The sequence below is a fragment of the Scyliorhinus torazame genome, chromosome 11, assembly GCF_047496885.1.
Source record: "Scyliorhinus torazame isolate Kashiwa2021f chromosome 11, sScyTor2.1, whole genome shotgun sequence".
In the NCBI taxonomy this organism is placed as follows: domain Eukaryota; kingdom Metazoa; phylum Chordata; class Chondrichthyes; order Carcharhiniformes; family Scyliorhinidae; genus Scyliorhinus; species Scyliorhinus torazame.
The window spans coordinates 87,541,122-87,562,759 of record NC_092717.1 but is presented as its reverse complement, the minus strand read 5'-3'; the positions used below and the strand labels follow the sequence as shown (position 1 = coordinate 87,562,759).

General features: G+C 45.0%; 1 protein-coding gene across 4 annotated transcripts in view; it reads right to left on the bottom strand.

The window, feature by feature from the left end:
* LOC140385361 (syntabulin-like) overlaps positions 1–10,307 on the bottom strand; it is a 194,264-nt gene extending 183,957 nt beyond the window's left edge. For 2 of the 4 annotated variants that reach the window (XM_072467438.1, XM_072467439.1), the window contains exon 1: positions 9,972–10,307. Coding sequence is in view for 1 of the 4 variants with exons in the window: in XM_072467437.1 (XP_072323538.1) it covers positions 9,456–9,476 (21 nt within the window). In the remaining 3 variants the exon portion in view is untranslated. Of the gene's footprint in view, positions 1–8,520; positions 8,609–9,455; positions 9,492–9,971 lie in introns of those variants that run through there. The other 2 variants (XM_072467437.1, XM_072467440.1) reach the window with 2 other exon arrangements.
* Between the last annotated feature and the right edge of the window lie 11,331 nt (positions 10,308–21,638).

Sequence of the window (21,638 nt, the reverse complement as noted above, 5' to 3'; positions counted from 1 at the left end):
CCATCTGCCAGACCCTAGCCCATTCACCTAACCTATCCAAATCCTTCTGCAGGCTTCCGGTATCTTCTGCCCTTTTTGCTTTACCACTCATCTTAGTGTCGTCTGCAAACTTTGACACATTGCACTTGGTCCCCAACTCCAAATCGTCTATGTAAATTGTGAACAACTGCGGGCCCAACACTGATCCTTGAGGGACCCCACTAGTTACAGGTTGCCAACCAGAGAAACACCCATTTATCCCCACTCTCTGCTTTCTGTTAGTTAACCAATCCTCTACCCATGCTACCACTTTACCCTCAATGCCATGCATCTTTAGTTTATGCAGCAACATTTTGTGTGGCACCTTGTCAAAAGCTTTCTGGAAATCCATATATACCACATCCATTGGCTCCCCGTTATCTACTGCACTGGTAACGTCCTCAAAAAATTCTACCAAATTAGTCAGACACGACCTACCCTTTGTGAACCCATGCTGCATCTGCCCAATGGGATAATTTCCCTCCAGGTGCCCCGCTATTTCCTCCTTAATGATAGATTCCAGCATTTTCCCTACAACCGAAGTTAAGCTTACCGGCCTATAATTACCCGCTTTCTGCCGACCTCCTTTTTTAAACAGTGGTGTCACGTTTGCTACTTTCCAATCCTCTGGGACCACCCCAGAGTCTAGTGAATTTTGATAAATTATCACTAGTGCGTTTACAATTTCCCTAGCCATCTCTTTTAACACTCTGGGATGCATCCCATCAGGGCCAGGAGACTTGTCTACCTTTAGCCCCATTAGCTAAGAACAAAGTAAAATTACAGCACAGGAACAGGCCCTTCGGCCCTCCAAGCCTGCCTCCTTAGTGATTACAATCATCTCAAGGTCCTCACCTATCATATCCTTATTTCCATCAGTCACTGGCATGTTATTTGTGTCCTCCACTGTGAAGACTGACCCAAAAAACCAGTTCAGCTCCTCAGCCATTTCCCCGTCTCCTATTATTATATCTCCCTTCTCATCTTTCAAAGGACCAATATTTACCTTAGCCACTTTTTTTTGTCTTATATATTTGTAGAAGCTTTTACTATCTGCTTTTACGTTCTGAGGCAGTTTACTTTCATAGTCTACCTTACTCTTCTTTATGGCTTTTTTAGTAGCTTTCTGTTGTCTAAAGACTTCCCAGCCCTCTAGTCTCCCACTAATTTTTGCCACTTTGTATGTTTTTCCTTCAATTTGATACTCTCCCTCACCTCCTTAGATATCCACGGTTGATTTTTCCCCTTTCTACCGTCTTTCTTTTTTGTCGGTATGAACCTTTTCTGAATACTGTGAAAGATCGCTCGGAAGGTTCTCCGCTGTTCCTCAACTGCTTCACCATGAAGTCTTTGCTCCCAGTCTACCTTAGCTAGTTCTTCTCTCATCCCATTGTAATCACCTTTATTTAAGCACAAAACACTAGTGTTTGATTTTACCTTGTCATCCTCCAACTGTATTTTAAATTCCACCATATTGTGGTCGCTCCTTCCAAGAGGATCCCGAACTATGAGATCATTAATCAATCCTGCCTCATTTCACAGGACCAGATCTAGGACCGCTTGTTCCCTTGTAGGTTCCATTACATACTGTTCCAGGAAATTATCCTGGGCACATTCTATAAACTCCTCCTCAAGGCTGCCTTTACCAACCTGGTTAAACCAATCGATATGCAGATTAAAATCTCCCATGATAACCGCTGTGCCATTTCTACATGCATCCGTTGTGTTGTTGTGTTCTTCAAGAAAGAAACTTGTTCAAACTTATTTGTGTTTGCAAAAGGAGGCAAATAAAGAGAGAGAAGAACAAAGAACAAAGTAAAATTACAGCACAGGAACAGGCCCTTCGGCCCTCCAAGCCTGCGGCGATCAGAGCCTGGAGGCTGGTAGTTAGAAGCAGAGAAAGCAATACCATACTTGGCTCATCTTCCCAGCAACAAATACAAGGACACAAAGAAAAAGATAAAAGGTATGGATCTCCCAGAGCGAAGAACTTAGTTACCCTCCATTATGAGTTGTTCTCCTAGAGAAAGATTGCATTCATACTTTTGCCACTAAAACCATCTGTTTTAAGTGTCAATTAAATTATTAAAATTATCAAGTCTTGCTTGATTCTTGACCTTTCCTGTCTGGAAAAGAAAACCCTACACTCACTTCACCAACTTCATTCACTCCCTGGCCATTATTTCAGGCTGTACCAAAGTGTTCACAAAACTGGCATGAAGTTCAATCTGAGCTCAGATTTCAATCCCATCTCATCTTTATCACCAAGCTCTTTTACTTCCACCTGTGTTATATCACCCACCTCCATCCCTGAATCAGCCTCTCTGTTTTTGCAAACCTCAACAATGGCGATTCTGTTGGACCATTAGCCCCAGGTGGTATTCCGATGGTCCGTTGAAAACGGTGTAAGGGCCAAATCAGGATTCTCGCCAGGCGTCAAGTCCATTGCGAGTCTCCTGGCCCTCTCCCCCTGACGAGATTAGGTTCCCGCTCAGAGAGGGTGAGAACCTGATCCAAACAAATTACCATTCATTTGAATGTCATTAGCGGGTTTGAAGCAGAATGCTCCCGCCTCCAGCAGCTGGAAGTCATTAAGGCGTTAATTACTACTGGTTCCTAAAAGTGGTGACCAAGCGCCATGGACACCAATGGGGAGTTTTTAAAGAGGCTGAGATCAGAACACAGCAACAGCCTCATCAAATAAACTGTGGTTAGAAACAACAGCTGCTCAAAAGAGGAAGCACTTCAGAGTTAATGTACCGCAAAGAGATATAAAAACAAGCAAAGCTAACCCCTCCTGTGAAATAGCATGGACCTGTAAATCAAGAGGCTTGTCAAATATAATGGGCCATGAATTTAAGTGTAAACAATGCCGTTACAAGGTTTTATGCTTCTCAGCATGCCCAGAGGCTTGAAAAAGTTAAAGGAAAATCAAACTGACTGTGAAAAACGCACTTCAAAGATTTCCACCACATCAGAGGGAAGGCTTTCACCTCCATTCAACAGATCTTTGAACTTGACATGCTGGGAGAAACATCATAGGGCTCCAACACATCAGAGGGAATATTTTTAACTGCAACTCGACTTTAGAAAGATTTAGACAGTTTAGGAGAGTGGTCCAAGAAATGGCTGATGAAATTCAACGTGTGCAAGTGCGAGGTCTTGCACTTTGGAAAAAAGAATAGAGGCGTGGACTATTTTCTAAACGGTGACAAAATTCATAATGCTGAAGTGCAAAGGGACTTGGGAGTCCTAGTCCAGGATTCTCTAAAGGTAAACTTGCAGGTTGAGTCCGTAATTAAGAAAGCAAATGCAATGTTGTCATTCATCTCAAGAGGCTTGGAATATAAAAGCAGGGATGTACTTCTGAAGCTTTATAAAGCATTAGTTAGGCCCCATTTAGAATACTGTGAGCAATTTTGGGCCCCACACCTCAGGAAGGACATACTGGCACTGGAGCGGGTCCAGCGGAGATTCACACGGATGATCCCAGGAATGGTAGGCCTAACATACGATGAACGTCTGAGGATCCTGGGATTATATTCATTGGAGTTTAGGAGGTTGGGGGAGATCTAATAGAAACTTACAAGATAATGAATGGCTTAGATAGGGTGGATGTAGGGAAGTTGTTTTCATTAACAGGGGAGACTAGGACCCGGGGGCACAGCCTTAGAATAAAAGGGATTCACTTTAGAACAGAGATGAGGAGAAATTTCTTCAGCCAGAGAGTGGTGGGTCTGTGGAATTCATTGCCACAGAGGGCGGTGGAGACCGGGACGTTGAGTGTCTTTAAGACAGAAGTTGATAAATTCTTGATTTCTCGAGGAATTAAGGGCTATGGAGAGAGAGCGGGTAAATGGAGTTGAAATCAGCCATGATTGAATGGTGGAGTGGACTCGATGGGCCGAATGGCCTTACTTCCACTCCTATGTCTTATGGTCTTATGGTCTTATGTTGAAAGAGAATTTCAGGGGCTTGTTTAGCACAGTGGGCTAAACAGCTGGCTTGTAATGCAGAACAATGCCAGCAGCTCGGCTCAATTCCCGTGAAAAGGGACTTTTCACAGTAACTTCATTGAAGCCTACTTGTGACAATAAGCAATTAATATTATTTAACTATTGATTGCCTCAATGCTCCCCTGATTGACTTCCTACCTTCCACCCTCACTTAAATTTCTGCTAATTAAAGCTTCTGCCGCCCATCTCTTAATGTGTAGCAAGTCCTGTCTACCCATCATACTGTGCTTATGAAACTGCATTGATTCCCTATCTACCACTGCTTCAATTTTAAAAATGTCATCCTGGTATTCAAATCCCTTCTTGGTCTCATCCCTCCCTATCACTAACCTTTACCAATGCACAGCTCTTCAAGAACAATGGGCCAGTTTTTCTGATCAGTACCAATGCAGCTCAGGGGGTCATTGCATGCCTACCTTTCTGTGCCCTTTCAGCCAGAATTTCCAATCCCAGCTGAATCAATGAAGCCATCCAGGAGAAGACTAGTGAAGAGGATCAGCCGAGAGGATGCGCCCCCTTTATACAATACCAACTGCCACATTCAGGTAATTTTCAATGGTCTTTCAGTGGTGTTCATGAATGAGTGGGTGGGAGTGGCCAGTGGGTTGGAGAGTCAGCGGGTAGATAGTTTGGACAAAGGGTAGTTGGGTTAGGAGAGGTGGGTAGTCGGGTGGGGGGGGGGGGGGGGGGTGGTGGTAGGTATTAGATGGGGTTGGGTCAGGGGGATGCTTTGGAGTGCACAGATGTGTGGATGGGGTGTAGTGGGTTGGGTTACAATATTAATCACGGAGTTACATCAAAGATTAAACATTAAACAGTTACAAATGTGAGATTTGACAAGATGATTAGGTTTTGCCACTGCCTCTTTAATTTCAGGTAAAATAGAGTAGTGAGGTGGGTCATGTGACCTGCTTTGAATTCTGCCTGGTGTGGCTAGAAGAGAGGAGAGTGTGTCCTTTCTCTGAACTACCGAGCAGACATGCAGAAGGAAAGATGACCTCTAATCAAAAAAGACTCTCTGTGTTTAATAAGGACACGGGGAATCAACACTGAGTGAAATAAAGAAGTTTGATTTATTTACAATTACTGTATATACACTTCTCTGTAGATCCCTATTGGGTCTCTTCCTGGTCAGTGCCTTACTGGCCAATCTTTTATACAATGCTAAATAGAGCTCGTACTCCGTAAAAACCACAGGAAAGATAATCAACCCCCTGACCCAACCCCATCTAATACCTACTCCCCTGCATCTCACCCAACGTTAAACATCCATGCCTTACATTCCCTCCTTTCCACCCCTCCACATTTCTTTCCTCTTTTATGATGCTCCTTAAATCCTATCCCTTAAGCTTTTAGCTACCCGTTCCAATATCTTCTTTACCTCCTTGTGGATGTTTGAATGACAATTCAAACTGTTGTGAGGTGCCATGGAGTAGGTTAATACATGTGGCATGATACATAGTAACATACATAGAAGATAGGAGCAGGAGGAGGCCTTTTAGCCCTTTTTGCCTACTCCGCCATTCAACACGATCATGGCTGATCATCCAACTCAATAGCCTAGTCCTGCTTTCTCCCCATTGCCTTTGATCCCATTCTCCCCAAGTGCTATATCCAGCCGCCTCTTGAAGATATTCAAAGTTTTAGCATCAACTACTTCCTGTGGCAATGAATTCCACAGGCTCACAACTCTTTGTGTGAAGAAATGTCTCCTTATCTCTGTCTGAAATGGTTTACCCTGAATCCTCAGGCTGTGAGCCCTGGTTCTGGACACACCCATCATTGGTAACATCTTCCCTGCATCTACCCTGTCTAATTCTGTTAGAATTTTATAAGTCTCTATGAGATCCCTCCACATTCTTCTGAACTCCGGCGAGAACAATCCCAACCTAGTCAATCTCTCCTCATATGACAGTCCCACCATCCCTGGAATCAGTCTGGTAAACCTTCGCTGCACTCCCTCGACTTCCTCAGAGAAGTGGACCAAAACTGCACACAATACTCCAGGTGTGGCCTCACCAAGGCCCTGTACAATTGCAGCAACATATCCCTGCTTCTATACTCAAAACCTCCCTGTCTTCCTGTTTTTGCTTCCAAAGTGAATAACCTCCACACTTATCCAAATTATACTGCATCTGCCATTGCTCTGCCCACTCGCCCAACCTGTCCAGATCATGCTGTAGGATCCCTGCATCCTCGCCATGGATCTGGATCCCTAAACCAACCTCACACTTTTCAATGTTTGCAGCCCAATAGTAAAGTAACAAATTAGGTAGCCCCAAGCCCCACAACCTGCCTCTCCCTTTGCAGAAATGTCCTATAAATCCGTGGGGTCTTGCCTCCCAAACAAAGGAGGATATAATTTTATTGACCCTACAAGAGAAAGATTTGGGGAGAAAGACTGGGAGACACTGAAACAAAAACAAAAATCTCAGGAGGATGTACATTTTCACAGTCTGCATCCTGCCCGCCAACGTCAGAGGGAGGACATCCCACCTTTTCAAGTCGGCCTTGACCCCATTCACCAGACTAACAAAGTTAAGTTTATGGAGCAAGGCCAAATCGTGGGCCACCTGGATTCCCAGATAACGGAAGCTAGTCCTGGCCAGGCGAAATGGCAACTTCCCCAGATCAGTTCCTCTTCCTGGGGGATTCACCGGAAATAATTCACTTTTGCCTAAGTTCAGCTTGTATGCCGAGGAGCCAAAACTCCTAAGTAGCTTCATTATCCCTTCTGCATTGGAGAGTTGGTCCGTAATATATATTGGCAGATCATCCGCAGATAGGGACACCGGATGCCCAGTAGCCTCCACCCCCACCCCGCACCACCCCCCCCCCCCCCTCCCGCTCCCCATTGGCTGATAACTGCTGGCCCTTATCAAAACCAATCTGGTCCTCTGAAATCACCCCTCATTAAACATAAACAGCCACAGTGGGATCAATTGACCAGCAATTTTTTAATAGATTTCGATAAGGAACCCATGTGGAACCGGTGCTTTACCCGACTGCATTAATCTGATACGCTTCATAACCTCCTCCTGCCCTGTCAATGCCTCTAACTCCTCCCTTCTCTCCTATTCTACCACTGGGAAGGACAACCCATTCAAAGACTGCATCATCGATAATCTCTCCTTTGGCAGCTCTGATTTATATAGCTCTCGATAAAAGGCCTCAAATGCCTCATCAACCTTTCCTGGGGCGGAAACCAACCCACCACCTGAAACCCTTATCTGTACTATTGCCTGTGAGGTAGCCGGCCGCTGGTGCACAAAAAGACGACTGGTCTTCTCCCCATATTCAGAAAAGGTCCCCCTTGAGCATCACAGCTGGTTCACCGGCTTTCCAGTCCAGAGCAGCTCAAACTCCGTCTGCAGTTTCTTCCTGTTTGCCAACTATTCCGGTGTCAGGGCAATCGAGTACTGGCGGTCCACCTCGAGAATGGAATCCACCAGCCTCTGCCTTTTCACCCTCCCAGATGTATCTCTATGCGCTTTGTAGGAGATTATCTCCTCCCCCCCCCGCCCCCCCCCCCCACTTAATGACCACCTTCAAAGCTTCCCCCAAAGTGGAAGGCAAGACCGCCTCGCTCCTATTAAATTTGACGTAATCCCCAATGGCAGAGGGTATATTTCCACAGAATCCCTTGTCCGCCAGCAATGCCTTGTTCAATCTCCACGGGGGTCGCTAAGAAGGGCCCAGCTCAAACATCAGATCCACAAAATGTGGAGCATGATCCGAGATAATGATCGCTGAGTACCCCAGAAAGAAGAGATCTACCCATCAGAAGTAACTCAATCCGGGAATAGACTCGATAAACATGAGAAACAAAACCCTCAATATCCCTCGAATATATAAATCTCCATGTGTCATCCACCGCCTCCCCCCGCCCCCGGTTCCATCAACACCAATATCGCCTTTGCTACCCCGATGGAACCCGAGACTAGGAGACGTGGCCTATGAAATGAATGTGTTTTGACATGAGGGCAATACCGTCAGATAAACACCAACATTTCACCCAGGGACCTGAATTCCAACACAGACAAGAATGATGACATTAAAGTTTCATCTTTCTGCAATATTTCAGTATCTTAGATAATATTATTTTGGGCAGTCTGAATCTCGTTACCAGTGTGCATTGAACCCATAGCACAAATCTGGCACAAAATTGGAAATCTCAATCAAACAGGCCACAGAATGGAAGGAATGAGAATTGGAAAATATTATACTGTTGCAGCAGTAGGTTGAGATCTCCTGAAGTTGAGATTGAATCACAGTGCCAGAGGAGATTAGAGGCAGCTTTACTTTGTAACTAACCCCTTCTATACATGGCCGAGATACGTCTGATGTTAATTCTGGTTAAAATTAAAATGAACGGTCTGCCAATTCCCAACACTAACCATCCTTGAGCATGATTTTCACAAATTGGAAATAAAAATAGTCTTCAATATTTCAACAGATATAATTCTAATGACCTCACTGCACTAACCTTAATTAGTGGTCACACCAAGTTGAGACTGTTAAACCAAGTCATTTATGGAATTTCAGTAATAACTGAAGGTTTTCATCATATTTGTTCTTTATTGCCTGAAGGTCAAAAGTAAAAAAAATCTCGTTTTCTTTACATGCCTACTGAAAATTGATAAACAATTAAAGTGCAATTTCACTTGTAAGCATTTAATTATAAAAATATGCCTGCTTTAGTTTTGGATCCTCTTTGATCTGCCACATAAAGAACTAATAAGCAAATCCCAATTAATGGCAAGTCTAAAATGTCTGCTTATTAAAACAAAATTGACCCTCATAAATGCATTCTGCAGATTCCACTGTAAAGCAATTCATGAGAAACAAAAGTAACTGAAATACAGGATCTTTGGCATTAAAATTGCAATGGTCATCTTGCGCCTGGATTTAGGTATTTCAAAGTCGTATTTGAAATCATGTCATTGCATCAGTGGCAAGAGTCAAAATATAACTCTTTCAGACTGATTGTGTAAAAGTACCCCGCTTCTGGTGCCTCTTGAGATGAACTGGGAAAGCTGCCTGGGGAGAGCAGTTTCAATTTAATTCCAAGTTAATACTCGTCTACAGCACATGCTGCACATTCGTGCAGTTTGGGAAACAGACATGTCACAAAATCTGGCGGGGCCTTCCGATAGGAATTAGGAGTATTATTGAAAAAATATATTATCGCGGAGGGGGGGATATTTTTCCTGCCTGCGAGCAATGGTCGGCTTAACACTGGAACATCTGATTTTGACAATTGGTTTAAAAGCTTAAGGAAAAGTTCTGCCCACCATTGATTAGAAGAAGCAGTAGTTCTCAAGCAATAAATATGTTGTGCAAACAGCGCACTTCCTTTACTCTGTTCTGGACACTTACAGTTGCAAAAACAATACAGCTAACACAAGGCGGTAAACTCACCTTGACGGATTGAGGCAGCATTAGTAGAACAAGTCATCTGGGGTGAGAACAGGCATTTTACTTACTGCCCCCGGCACATTTGGCGCAAATTTATGATATTTTGGCAGCGGGATCTTGCTAAATCTGCTGACTCCAGAAATGTTCAAGGAAATCAGTTGCTGGATCCTAAATTGCTCAGTTTAAAACCCCAATCCAGACTAGATTCGGGTTATAGCTCAGTCACATCTCATTTTGGATAAGGAAGGGGGAAAGACAGGTTGATGGGCAAGTGGCTCCCGGCAGTCACACTGTCAATAAACAAAATCAAATGGGTTTTATTATTTTGCACAACTTGCGTAAACAAACAGATCCTCCGGGCAAAACACCCAGTTTCAGTTGTACCTTTCACATCATTATCCTCTCAATAAAATGGTGCTGCAAAGAGCTTCTCGGCTCGTGAGATTTGATCCTGAATTTACCGAGGAACCCGATTTAAATGGCACGAATGGAGCGATAACAAATATAAATAAGACTTGCCTTTGCTGCCAAACTGAGAGAAGAAATCCGTCCTTCTGCCTCCCAAAATAATCAAACCTTGGTCGCAGGAGAGATGTTTAAAAAAAAAACCCAAACAAGCAAAAATAAACAGCAGGAGCAAATCGCGCGAACAAGTCTGCCAATATGAAAAGGTAAAAAAGAAAATGTCTGTTTATGAAGTGAGCGAGGAGGCTGCAGACGGTCAGTGCAGGAGGGAGAGAGAGAGAGAGGCGCTATTGCAGATCAGACTGGGATTCCATCTGACAGACTCCACGGTAATCCAACTAGAATAATCCGGGGAAACTAAAAAAAAAATCTGCTCCTTCCTCTCAGCAAACCTTCTGCCAAACAAATGTGGTAACTGCAGGGGCTTTAGGCACGTCAGCAGCTGTAGGGGGAGGGGGGGGGGGGGGGCTGAGATGCGGCTGTCAGCTTCATTTACCTCTGCAAAACCAAAACATCAGCACCGACCCTCAAGGAGAGCAGCTTCCCCACACAGCGAGCTGAGTATTCCGCTCATGTGTTCTACATATTACATGTATGTGTATATATAGATTATTCATGAAGGCTGCGCCTACGCAACCTTGCTCCTCGCTTGAGGTGTGGTGACCCTTGGGCTAAATCACCACCAGTCAGCCCTCTCCCCTTCAAGGTGGAACGCAGCCTATGCTCATCTGGGACTACGGCTACTTTACTTTTATATAAATGTATTTCCCTCCTGACAAGATAAAAAGCAAAGGTCTGACACATTTGGATCTCTCCACTCCAGTGCTTCCATTCAATGCTTGGAGCCAAATGCACATTTGTTGACCAGGGTTATGTTTAATCTTTTCAAATCTCTGCTCAAACCTGTGCCAGGGCGATGGAAATGACTAACAATCACCCCCCACCCCCCAACATTACTATATGGAAAAAAAAACAAATTATTGCAGGTTATGGAAATGTGAAACAAAACCAGAAAATACTGCAACTGCTCAGTACGTCAGGCAGTATCTGTGGAGAAAGTAAAATAATATGACCGGCCGACTAGGTGAAGGGCAGAAAATGCTGGAACATTTGTGTGCTGTGATTTGAAAAGTTTTCAATATCCTTCAGGTCCAACTGATTTTTGCACCACAAAATGCTGGGAGTGCAGCTTAAAATCGTATGGTGATGAGATCAACAAGGCATCTGGAAAATTGGTGAAGGATGAGCTATGCAGTCCTACTTTTCAATTTATGGCATTTAAAGATAGAGAAAAACAGCTTGAAGGACATTGAAGTGAAGGAATTGGGTGGATTAGCGTCTGGTTTTACAGAAAGAGTCTCGTTTTTGTCACGAGATGAATATCTCATTCCTCGGTATCACTGGGAAGGTCTTTGTCAGAGTCATCCTAATGATGCTTCATTGACTAGCCAGTAAAATATGCTTGGAGGCACAATGTGGCTTTAGCACAGGCAGATACATGATAGATATGGATCTTCTCCCTATATTGTCTTCATGTCAAGTGGAGAGATGAGCAAACACCAGTCTACCTTGTTCTTGTGGCTCTCATCAAAACTTTTGGCACCATTAGCAGGACAGATCTCGATTAGATACGAGAGAAAATCGGCTGTCTCAATCGGTCTTTCCATGATAACATGCACAGCACCATCCCATTTGACAGCTCCATTTCTGACAATTTTGAAATCAAGACTGTGATGATACAGGACTGTGTCTTACTCTTGGAAGTTCTTACCCTGTTTAGTATATTTTTCTCTTTCCTCCTGACTTATACTTTTCTTGCTGACATGGAAGGACTGTACCTCCACACATGATCAGGGGCGACATTTCTCAGCTTTAAAAATTGAAAGACTTAAGTGTGGCATGTTCTGAGCAGAGAACTTTTTTTTACTAATGATGCTGCGCTAGTTGCCCAGACAGAAGACCAGCTTTAAAGGCTCATAGATTGTTTGTTCCATGCCTTTGTCATCTTCACATTGTCTCTCACCATCTGTGTCAAGAAAACTGTAGTTGTGGAACAGGGTATTCTGTTTCTGTTTATGATAGACTCAACAGCACATCACTGGAAGCAGTCTGCAAATTCTGCTACTTCAGATCTGAGGTGACAGATAACCTGTCTCTTGACTAGGAGCTCAGCACATACATTGGAAAGACAGCCACCAGCTTTGGTCGACTAACAAAGTAAGCATGGAAACACAACAAAGGGCAGCACGGTGGCGCAGTGGTTAGCATTGCTGCCTCACGGCGCCGAGGTCCCAGGTTCGATCCTGGCTCTGGGTCACTGCCTGTGTGGAGTTTGCACATTCTCCCCATGTTTGCGTGGGTTTCGCCCCCACAACCCAAAGATGTAGCCGATATTCAGGACGCCAAAGCATGTAATCAGGCAGTGGGGAAGGGAACACTGACAAAGGAGAGTATTTGCAGGCACGGAGATGGGTTGAAGTGTGTATACTTCAACTCAAGAAGCATCAGGAATAAGGTAGGTGAACTTAAGGCATGGATCGGTACTTGGGACTACGATGTGGTGGCCATCACGGAAACTTGGATAGAAGAGGGGCAGAAATGGTTGTTGGAGGTCCCTGGTTATTGATGTTTCAATAAGATTAGGGAGGGTGGTAAAAGAGGTGGGGGGGGTGGCATTATTAATTAGAGATAGTATAACAGCTGCAGAAAGGCAGTTCGAGGAGTATCACCCTATTGAGGTAGTATGGGTTGAAGTCAGAAATAGGAAAGGAGCAGTCACCTTGTTAGGAGTTTTCTATAGGCCCCCCAATAGTAGCAGAGATGTGGAGGAACAGATTGGGAAACAGATTTTGGAAAGGTGCAGAAGTCATAGGGTAGTAGTCATGGGCGACTTTAACTTCCCAAATATTGAGTGGAAACTCTTTAGATCAAACAGTTTGGATGGGGTGGTGTTTGTGCAGTGTGTCCAGGAAACTTTTCTAACACAGTATGTAGATTGTCCGACCAGAGGAGGGGCAATATTGGATTTAGTACTGGGTAATGAACCAGGGCAAGTGATAGATTTGTTAGTGGGGGAGCATTTTGGAGATAGTGACCACAATTCTGTGACTTTCACTTTAGTAATGGAGAGGGATAGGTACGTGCAACAGGGCAAGGTTTACAATTGGGGGAAGGGTAAATACGATGTTGTCAGACAAGAATTGAAGTGCATAAGTTGGGAACATAGGCTGGCAGGGAAGGACACAAGTGAAATGTGGAACTTGTTCAAGGAACAGGTGCTACGTGTCCTTGATATGTATGTCCCTGTCAGGCAGGGAAGAGATGGTCGAGTGAGGGAACCATGGTTGACAAGAGAGGTTGAATGTCTTGTTAAGAGAAAAAAGGTGACTTATGTAAGGCTGAGGAAACAAGGTTCAGACAGGGCATTGGAGGGATACAAGATAGCCAGGAGGGAACTGAAGAAAGGGATTAGGAGAGCTAAGAGAGGGCATGAACAATCTTTGGCGGGTAGGATCAAGGAAAACCCCAAGGCCTTTTACACATATGTGAGAAATATGAGAATGACTAGAGCGAGGGTAGGTCCGATCAAGGACAGTAGCGGGAGATTGTGTATTGAGTCTGAAGAGATAGGAGAGGTCTTGAATGAGTACTTTTCTTCTGTATTTACAAATGAGAGGGGCGATATTGTTGGAGAGGACAGTGTGAAACAGATTGGTGAGCTCGAGGAAATACTTGTTAGGAAGGAAGATGTGTTGGGCATTTTGAAAGACTTGAGGATAGACAAGTCCCCCGGGCCTGACGGGATATATCCAAGGATTCTATGGGAAGCAAGAGATGAAATTGCAGAGCCGTTGGCAATTATCTTTTCGTCCTCACTGTCAACAGGGGTGGTACCAGGGGATTGGAGAGTGGCGAATGTCGTGCCCCTGTTCAAAAAAGGAACTAGGGATAACCCTGGGAATTACAGGCCAGTTAGTCTTACTTCGGTGGTAGGCAAAGTAATGGAAAGGGTACTGAAGGATAGGAATTCTGAGCATCTGGAAAGACACTGCTTGATTAGGGATAGTCAGCACGGATTTGTGAGGGGTAGGTCTTGCCTTACAAATCTTATTGAATTCTTTGAGGAGGTGACCAAGCATGTGGATGAAGGTAAAGCAGTGGATGTAGTGTACATGGATTTTAGTAAGGCATTTGATAAAGTTCCCCATGGTAGGCTTCTGCACAAAGTAAGGAGGCATGGGATAGTGGGAAATTTGGCCAGTTGGATAACGAATTGGCTAACCGATAGAAGTCAGAGAGTGGTGGTGGATGGCAAATATTCAGCCTGGATCCCAGTTACCAGTGGTGTACCGCAGGGATCAGTTCTGAGTCCTCTGCTGTTCGTGATTTTCATTAATGACTTGGATGAGGGAGTTGAAGGGTGGGTCAGTAAATTTGCAGACGATACGAAGATTGGTGGAGTTGTGGGTAGTAAGGAGGGCTGTTGTCGGCTGCAAAGAGACATAGATAGGATGCAGAGCTGGGCTGAGAAGTGGCAGATGGAGTTTAACCCTGAAAAGTGTGAGGTTGTCCATTTTGGAAGGACAAATATGAATGCGGAATACAGGGTTAACGGTAGAGTTCTTGGCATTGTGGAGGAGCAGAGAGACCTTGGGGTCTATGTTCATACATCTTTGAAAGTTGCCACTCAAGTGGATAGAGCTGTGAAGAAGGCCTATGTTGTGCTCGCGTTCATTAACAGAGGGATTGAATTTAAGAGCCGTGAGGCGATGCTGCAGCTGTACAAAACTTTGGTAAGGCCACATTTGGAGTACTGTGTACAGTTCTGGTCGCCTCATTTTAGGAAGGATGTGGAAGCTCTGGAAAAGGTGCAAAGAAGATTTACCAGGATGTTGCCTGGAATGGAGAGTAGGTCTTACGAGGAAAGGTTGAGGGTGCTAGGCCTTTTCTCATTAGAGCGGAGAAGGATGAGGGGCGACTTGATAGAGGTTTATAAGATGATCAGGGGAATAGATAGAGCAGACAGTCAGAGACTTTTTCCCCAGGTGGAACACACCATTACAAGGGGACATAAATTTAAGGTGAAAGGTGGAAGATATAGGAGGGATATCAGAGGTAGGTTCTTTACCCAGAGAGTAGTGGGGGCATGGAATGCACTGCCTGTGGAAGTAGTTGAGTCGGAAACATTAGGGACCTTCAAGCAGCTGTTGGATAGGTACATGGATTACGGGAAAATGATATAGTGTAGATTTATTTGTTCTTCAGGGCAGCACGGTAGCATTGTGGATAGCACAATTGCTTCACAGATCCATGGTCCCAGGTTCGATTCCGGCTTGGGTCATTGTCTGTGCGGAGTCTGCACGTCCTCTCCGTGTCTGCGTGGGTTTCCTCCGGCTGCTCCGGTTTCCTCCCACAGTCCAAAGATGTGCGGGTTAGGTGAATTGGCCAATGATAAATTGCCCTTAATGTCCAAATTGCCCTTGGTGTTGGGTGGAGGTGTTGAGTTTGGGTAGGGTGCTCTTTCCAAGAGCTGGTGCAGACTCAAAGGGCCGAATGGCCTCCTTCTGCACTGTAAATTCAATGATAATCTATGATTAATCTAGGACAAAGGTTCGGCACAACATCGTGGGCCGAAGGGCCTGTTCTGTGCTGTATTTTCTATGTTCTATATTCTATGTGCAGGGTAGGTGGATTGGCCAGGCTAAATGGCCCCTTAATTGGAAAAAATGAATTGGGTACTCTAAATTTATTAAAAAATAAAAAATAAATAAATAATGGAAACACAACAAACTGACCTCCAGGACGAAGATGCCTATCTAAAAGGGCTGTGAATTCAGCACATTGCTGTATGGCAGTGAAGCCTGGACAACTTGCACCTGTATTGAAAAAGGGCTCAATAAGACATTCATCTCTGGTATCCACGATGCATTCTCCACATCACATGGAAAGATAAAGTCATCAGTGAACCAGTCCTTTCTGGGGCTAAACATGCAAAGGAGACTTTGCAGCCTTGGGCATGTGCACAGAATGGAAGATGGCTGGATTCCCAAGGATATGTCAAATGGGGAGCTAGCACTTCCCAAGAGGCCAGCAGGGCACCCAAAGCTTTGATTCAAGGGTGCCGTCAAAAGAGAAAAGACAACTCTCAACGTCAGTCATGACAAGTTTGAACTCTAACTGTTGACCGATTCAAATGGTGACACCAGCTGTGGGCAGGAATTCATCACTGTGATAACATGTGGTTTCAAAAGCTGCAGAGCAGATGGCAGCCTTACAACACCGGCAAGAGACAACTTCATTTGTGGCATTTGTGGCAGAGTTTGCCTTTCCAGAATCGTCATGTTCTATTATAAAAATAGATACATCTGATGATCCCTTCTGACCTCACCAAATTTCTGAGGCTGCATTCCCATTGTCTTTTGCAGACAGAAGTATGTCAAGGGTGCAGCACTGTAGCATAGTGGTTAGCACAGTTGCTTCACAACTCCAGGGTCCCAGGTTCGATTCCTGGCTTGGGTCACTGTCTGTGTGGAGTCTGCACTTTCTCCCCATGTCTACGTGGGTTTCCTCCAGGTGCTCCGGTTTCCTCCCCAATCCAAAGATGTGCGGGTTAGGTGGATTGGCTATGCTAAATTGCCCTTAGTGTCCAAAAAGGTTAATTGGGATTACTGGGTTAAGGGGATGGGGTGGAGGAGGTGGGCGCTTGAGTGGGGTGCTCTTTCCAAGGGCCGCTGCAGACTCAATGGGCCAAATAGCCTCCTTCTGCACTGTAAATTCTATGAAATTGGCAATCAGATAGAAAGAAAGTTAAAGGTGGATTGGATTAAAAATGAGGGAAAAAGAAACTGAAAGGAAAAGTACGAAAATATTTAAAGTTAGAAATAAATCTCTGTTGGTTTGCAGGAATGAGATGTCACAGTTTCAATTAGAATAGAATCTCTACAGTACAGAAGGAGGCCATTCAGCCCATTGAGTCTGCACCGACCGTATCCCACCCTATCCCTGCAATCCCATAAGCTAACCTTCACATCCTTGGACACTAAGGGGCAGTTTAGTATGGCCAATCCACCTACCCTGTATATGTTTGTTCCCTTTCAGGGCCAGAGAGTTTGAATGGCATTATAGACATTAAATCACTTTATTAAAAGGAAATACTATTCATAAATTTAAGTTACAGCAGAAAAGCAGCAATTTCTTAAAATTCATGGGGCTGTTAATGTCAAGATGCCACTTTTGTGAAGCTAATAAATCACTAGCAATTTGTAGCAATTCACACTTAATGGGATATCTTTTTATCACCACGAACTGTTGGATTTTTCTGTGTTAGTAATAGCATACATCTTGAACTCACCTTTTTTGCCAGAAAATGTGAGATAATTTCACAACTATGCTGACTTGTATTTATTTTGCTTATTAAATGCTGTCGCTAATGACTCTTTTCCTTTTATTTAGTTTTAATCCCTGGGTTGCACTGAAACTCCCTCTTTGGCACAGAGAGCAAGGGAAGGACAGGAAGCATGTGGCTGAATGTTTGCTGGAAGGGAGAAGCAAGGCATTGGGCCAATGCTAGTCACAAAAGAGATCTGCTAACTATTCATTTGTCACTCACAGTTGATGATATATTGTTTCCTAATTTAAAGGATCATCATCTTCACAAAATAATTTTTGGCAAATTATTGATTGATTTACAAAATCACACCTGCATTCATTTAAATCGTGAACAATTCATCTGTGCTTTTAATACTCGGAGTATACAATTAGTACCCCAATAGAGGCCAATAACATTTCATTGTTTTTAGAATCTGAAAAACCTGGTATATACTGAAAGAATGTGGCCACAAAGTTCACAGTTTAAATATTAAAAATAATTACTACACAAAAAGGGACAGAATTAATCTCCACTTAGGGAGGGAACTTAAATCAAGAATAATCAGGAGCGCAATCCAATGGTCTACGCTGCGCCTGAAAAGCAGTTGGCATGGCGCAGCGTGGCCAGTAGAAGACGGGAGACCCTGCTCCCGGGATTTACCCCGCTCGCAACGCCTCGGGAGATCCAACACAATCTCGTGAGACGTTGCGATGTGAGTCCCGCCCACAATGTGTGGGATTACATTGTCAAATTTGCATATTAGAGCGAGACAGCTAGTCTCACTCTAATGTGCAGATTCCTGAGGTACCAGAGGCTTTGGGATTCATCCCCTTTGCCTTGGAGAGCTTGGGTGAGTGCTGTAATCCCCATTTACGGAATGGCACTCTTGGGGTGTCCAAAGGGTTAGAGGCCCCCAGCTGCATCCCTTTGGGCAGGGTGGCACCCTGGCACTTCTGATACCACCTGGGTGTCAGCCTGTCACTGTCAAGGTGCTCAGGTTGCACTGCTGGCTGGTATGAGTACTGCCAGGTTGGCACTGACAAGCTGGCATTCTTTGTGTGTGTGTGATCGGGTTGGGGATACTCCCATAGTATGCTTAGGCTGGGGGGGTTGAGGGTCATTTCGGGGTCGTTGATCTCTCGCTACATTGGGAAGTTCTGGTGAGCGAAGCTCCCCAGTGTGCCAAACGGGGCTATGTGCAGCCTTGGCCATGCATTCTCTGCTGAGGACCCTGATACATTGCGAGCCATATTGTATAGCCATGTGTTTCTCGGTGCTGCGAATCAGGTAAGATGAGATTAAACCTGCTTGCTATGAGACCTTGTTCCCAATTAGTTGAATCAAGGCACCTGTACGGGATTTAACTACTGCCTTGGGCCTGGCGCAGATCTGGGTGCATCGGTTATACAGCAGGAAAGGCCAAAATCGAGATTCGCGCCAGGCGCAAATCAGTTTGTCATCTAACCGGCCTGCTCCCGGGAGGAGAAAGTAACAGGTGGCAGGGGTGCGGGCAGGTCCGCTGTGAAGATTGATGGGACAGAAGCTTCACATGTATCAGGTGTAACATGTCTCCCATCCATTGATTCTATCTACACTTCCCGCCGCCTTGAGAAAGTGGGCAGCATAATCAAAGACCCCTCCCACCCGGCTTACTCACTCTTCCAACTTCTTCCATCGGGCAGGAGATACAGAAGTCTGAGAACACGCACGAACATATTCAAAAACACCTTCTTCCCCGCTGTTACCAGACTCCTAAACAACCCTTTTACAGACTGACCTGATTAGTATGATACCCCTATATGCTTCACCCGATGCCGGTGTCTATGTATTTACATTGTGTCCCTTCTGTTGCCCTCTTATGTATTTTATTATTATTTTATTTTATTTTCATGTACTAAATGAACTGTTTGAAATGCTCACAGAAAAATACTTTTCACTGTACCTCGGTACACGTGACAATAATCAAATCCATCCATTCATGTTTTAATAGTGAACTATGGACGTTTCCATTACCCTTAGCTACACATAGTGACCCCCCCCCCCCCCCATCTCCAGTGCCCCCATTGCCCACTCAGTGCTCCTCACTCTTCTTGATCTTTTGTGGTCTGGTGTTATGTCTAGGAGTGTCCCCATGGTGCACATCAGAGGTGGAAGCAGCTTGCCATGCGGCCTTTGATGCCCTTGGTCGACCTCCTCTGGAGGGCCTGGAGCCAGAGGGCCCTGACCGACTTACCAGCATCGCTGGCTTCACCATGCCACCCTGTTCTGTCCGCTTCCCTTGAGATGCTTTGGTGTCAGGAGATGGACGGGGGGCGGGGTTGGGGGGGGGGGGGGGGGGGGAGGGGAGAGATTCAGAAGAACTGGAGACCGCTGTCGTCTCCTTGGTGGCAGGTCCAGGGTTGGCTCCAGAATTTTCTTCTCCCTGATGGTGCCTGCAGGGCCCTGGTGGTCTCCATGGTACGAAGGGACAGCTGGAGCGAGCTCTAGAGGCTTCTGCGTCATCTGGTTCCTCCAGTCCTGGCACCTTCCCATTGTCTGCACCATGGAGTTGATGCCCTCAACCATGGTACTCAGTGACTGCGCCATGCTCTACAGTGCAACTGCAATGTCCAACTGTGTAGGGACATGTCCCTCAGTGACTAGGGCATGATCACGAGGCCCTCAGCCATGGTCGTCACCAACTGAGTAATGCCTTGTACACCACCACTCAAGACACTGACCCTGTGCTGCAGGTCTTCCATTTCGGTCACCACCCTAACAGCGTTGGCTTCAATGACATGCATTGTTGGCATCATCTCCTATGCCTGTAGCCTTTGGGACTCCTCCAATTGGCTATGCATTTGCTGGAATATCGCTGGCTTTCCCTCTTGGAAGTGTCCTAGCATCCGCATCAGCTTTGGTGTCCAAGTCGGCACCCGCAAAGCAAGGAGCAGGTCTGCGCACTGCCATGTTAGTATGTTGACTGGAGTGAGTGGTGAGGGAACATTTAAAAGCAGCTCTCTCTTGTTAGCAGTGAGAAACTGAAGTGCAACTCTGGTGAATCAGACGGCGAGAAGCTTGCAAAGGCTCATTTTCAGCACTAAGTGCCGTGAAATACAGGCCGCGAACTCGGCAACGTGGCCGTCATGAAACACCCCACTAATCACGCCAGAAAAGACACTTGGGAAATTTTTCCGTGAAATCATACCCATGTGTCTTACAAATTTAATTGAATTTTTGAACAAAGTGACGAGGTGTGTAGATGATGGTAGCACAGCTGATGTCGTCTACATGGACTTCAGTCAGGCTTTTGACAAGGTCTCACCTGGAGACTGGTCAAGAAGGGAAATTTGGCAAATTGGATTCAAAATTGGCGTAGTGGCAGGATGCAGATGGTGATGGTCGAAGGTAGTTTTTGTGACTGGATGCCTGTGTCCGATGGTGTTCCGCTGGGATTGGTGCTGAGTCCCTTGCTGTTCGCAGTGTTCATTCATCATCTGGTGTGAATGTGAGAAGTGTGATCAGTAAGTTCGCAGATGACACAAAAATTGTTGGTGTGGCAAATAGTGAGCAGGAAAACATTAGATTGTACAACAATATACACTGGCTGGTGAGGTGGCCAGAATAGTGACAAATGGAATTTAATCCTGAAAAATGTGAAGTAATGCATTTTTGGAGGACTATCAAGGCAAGGGAAGTTACAATGAATGGTAGGATCCTCGAAAGTACGAAGGGTCAGAGGAACCTTGGTGTATATTTTCATGGATCCCTGAAGAGAGCAGGACAAGTAGATAATCTGGTTAAGAAGGCTTATAGGATACTTGCCTTTATTAGCCGAGGCATTGAATAAAAGTGCAAGGAAATAATGACGGAACTGTATAAATTGCTGGTTAGGCCACAGCTGGAGTACTGAGTGCCATTCTTGTCGCCACACTATAGGCAGCAAGTGTTGCATTAGAGAAGGTGCGGAGGAGATTCACCAGGATGTTGCCTGGGCTGGAGCGTTACAGCTATCACGGGCATGGATGGGATCGATAAGAACAAACATTTCCCCTGAGAAGAGCGGTCAATAAGCTGGGGACATAGATTTAAAGTAAGCAACAGCAGGCTTCGAGGGGATTTGAGGAAAAAAAAATTCACCCAGAGATTGGTTGGATTCTGGAACTCGCTGCCTGAAAGGGTGGTACAGGTGGGCGTGATGTTCTTTGTGGCTCTTATGCTCAGGATGGATGTTGTAGTGTTCACAAAGACCACAGAAGCTAAGTTCATTAACAAAGCTAACATTTATTTACACTACTGATTGAAGCTCGACCACTTACTCCTACAGTAAACAATAATATAGTAACCTACACTCAACTAACACTAGTCTCTGC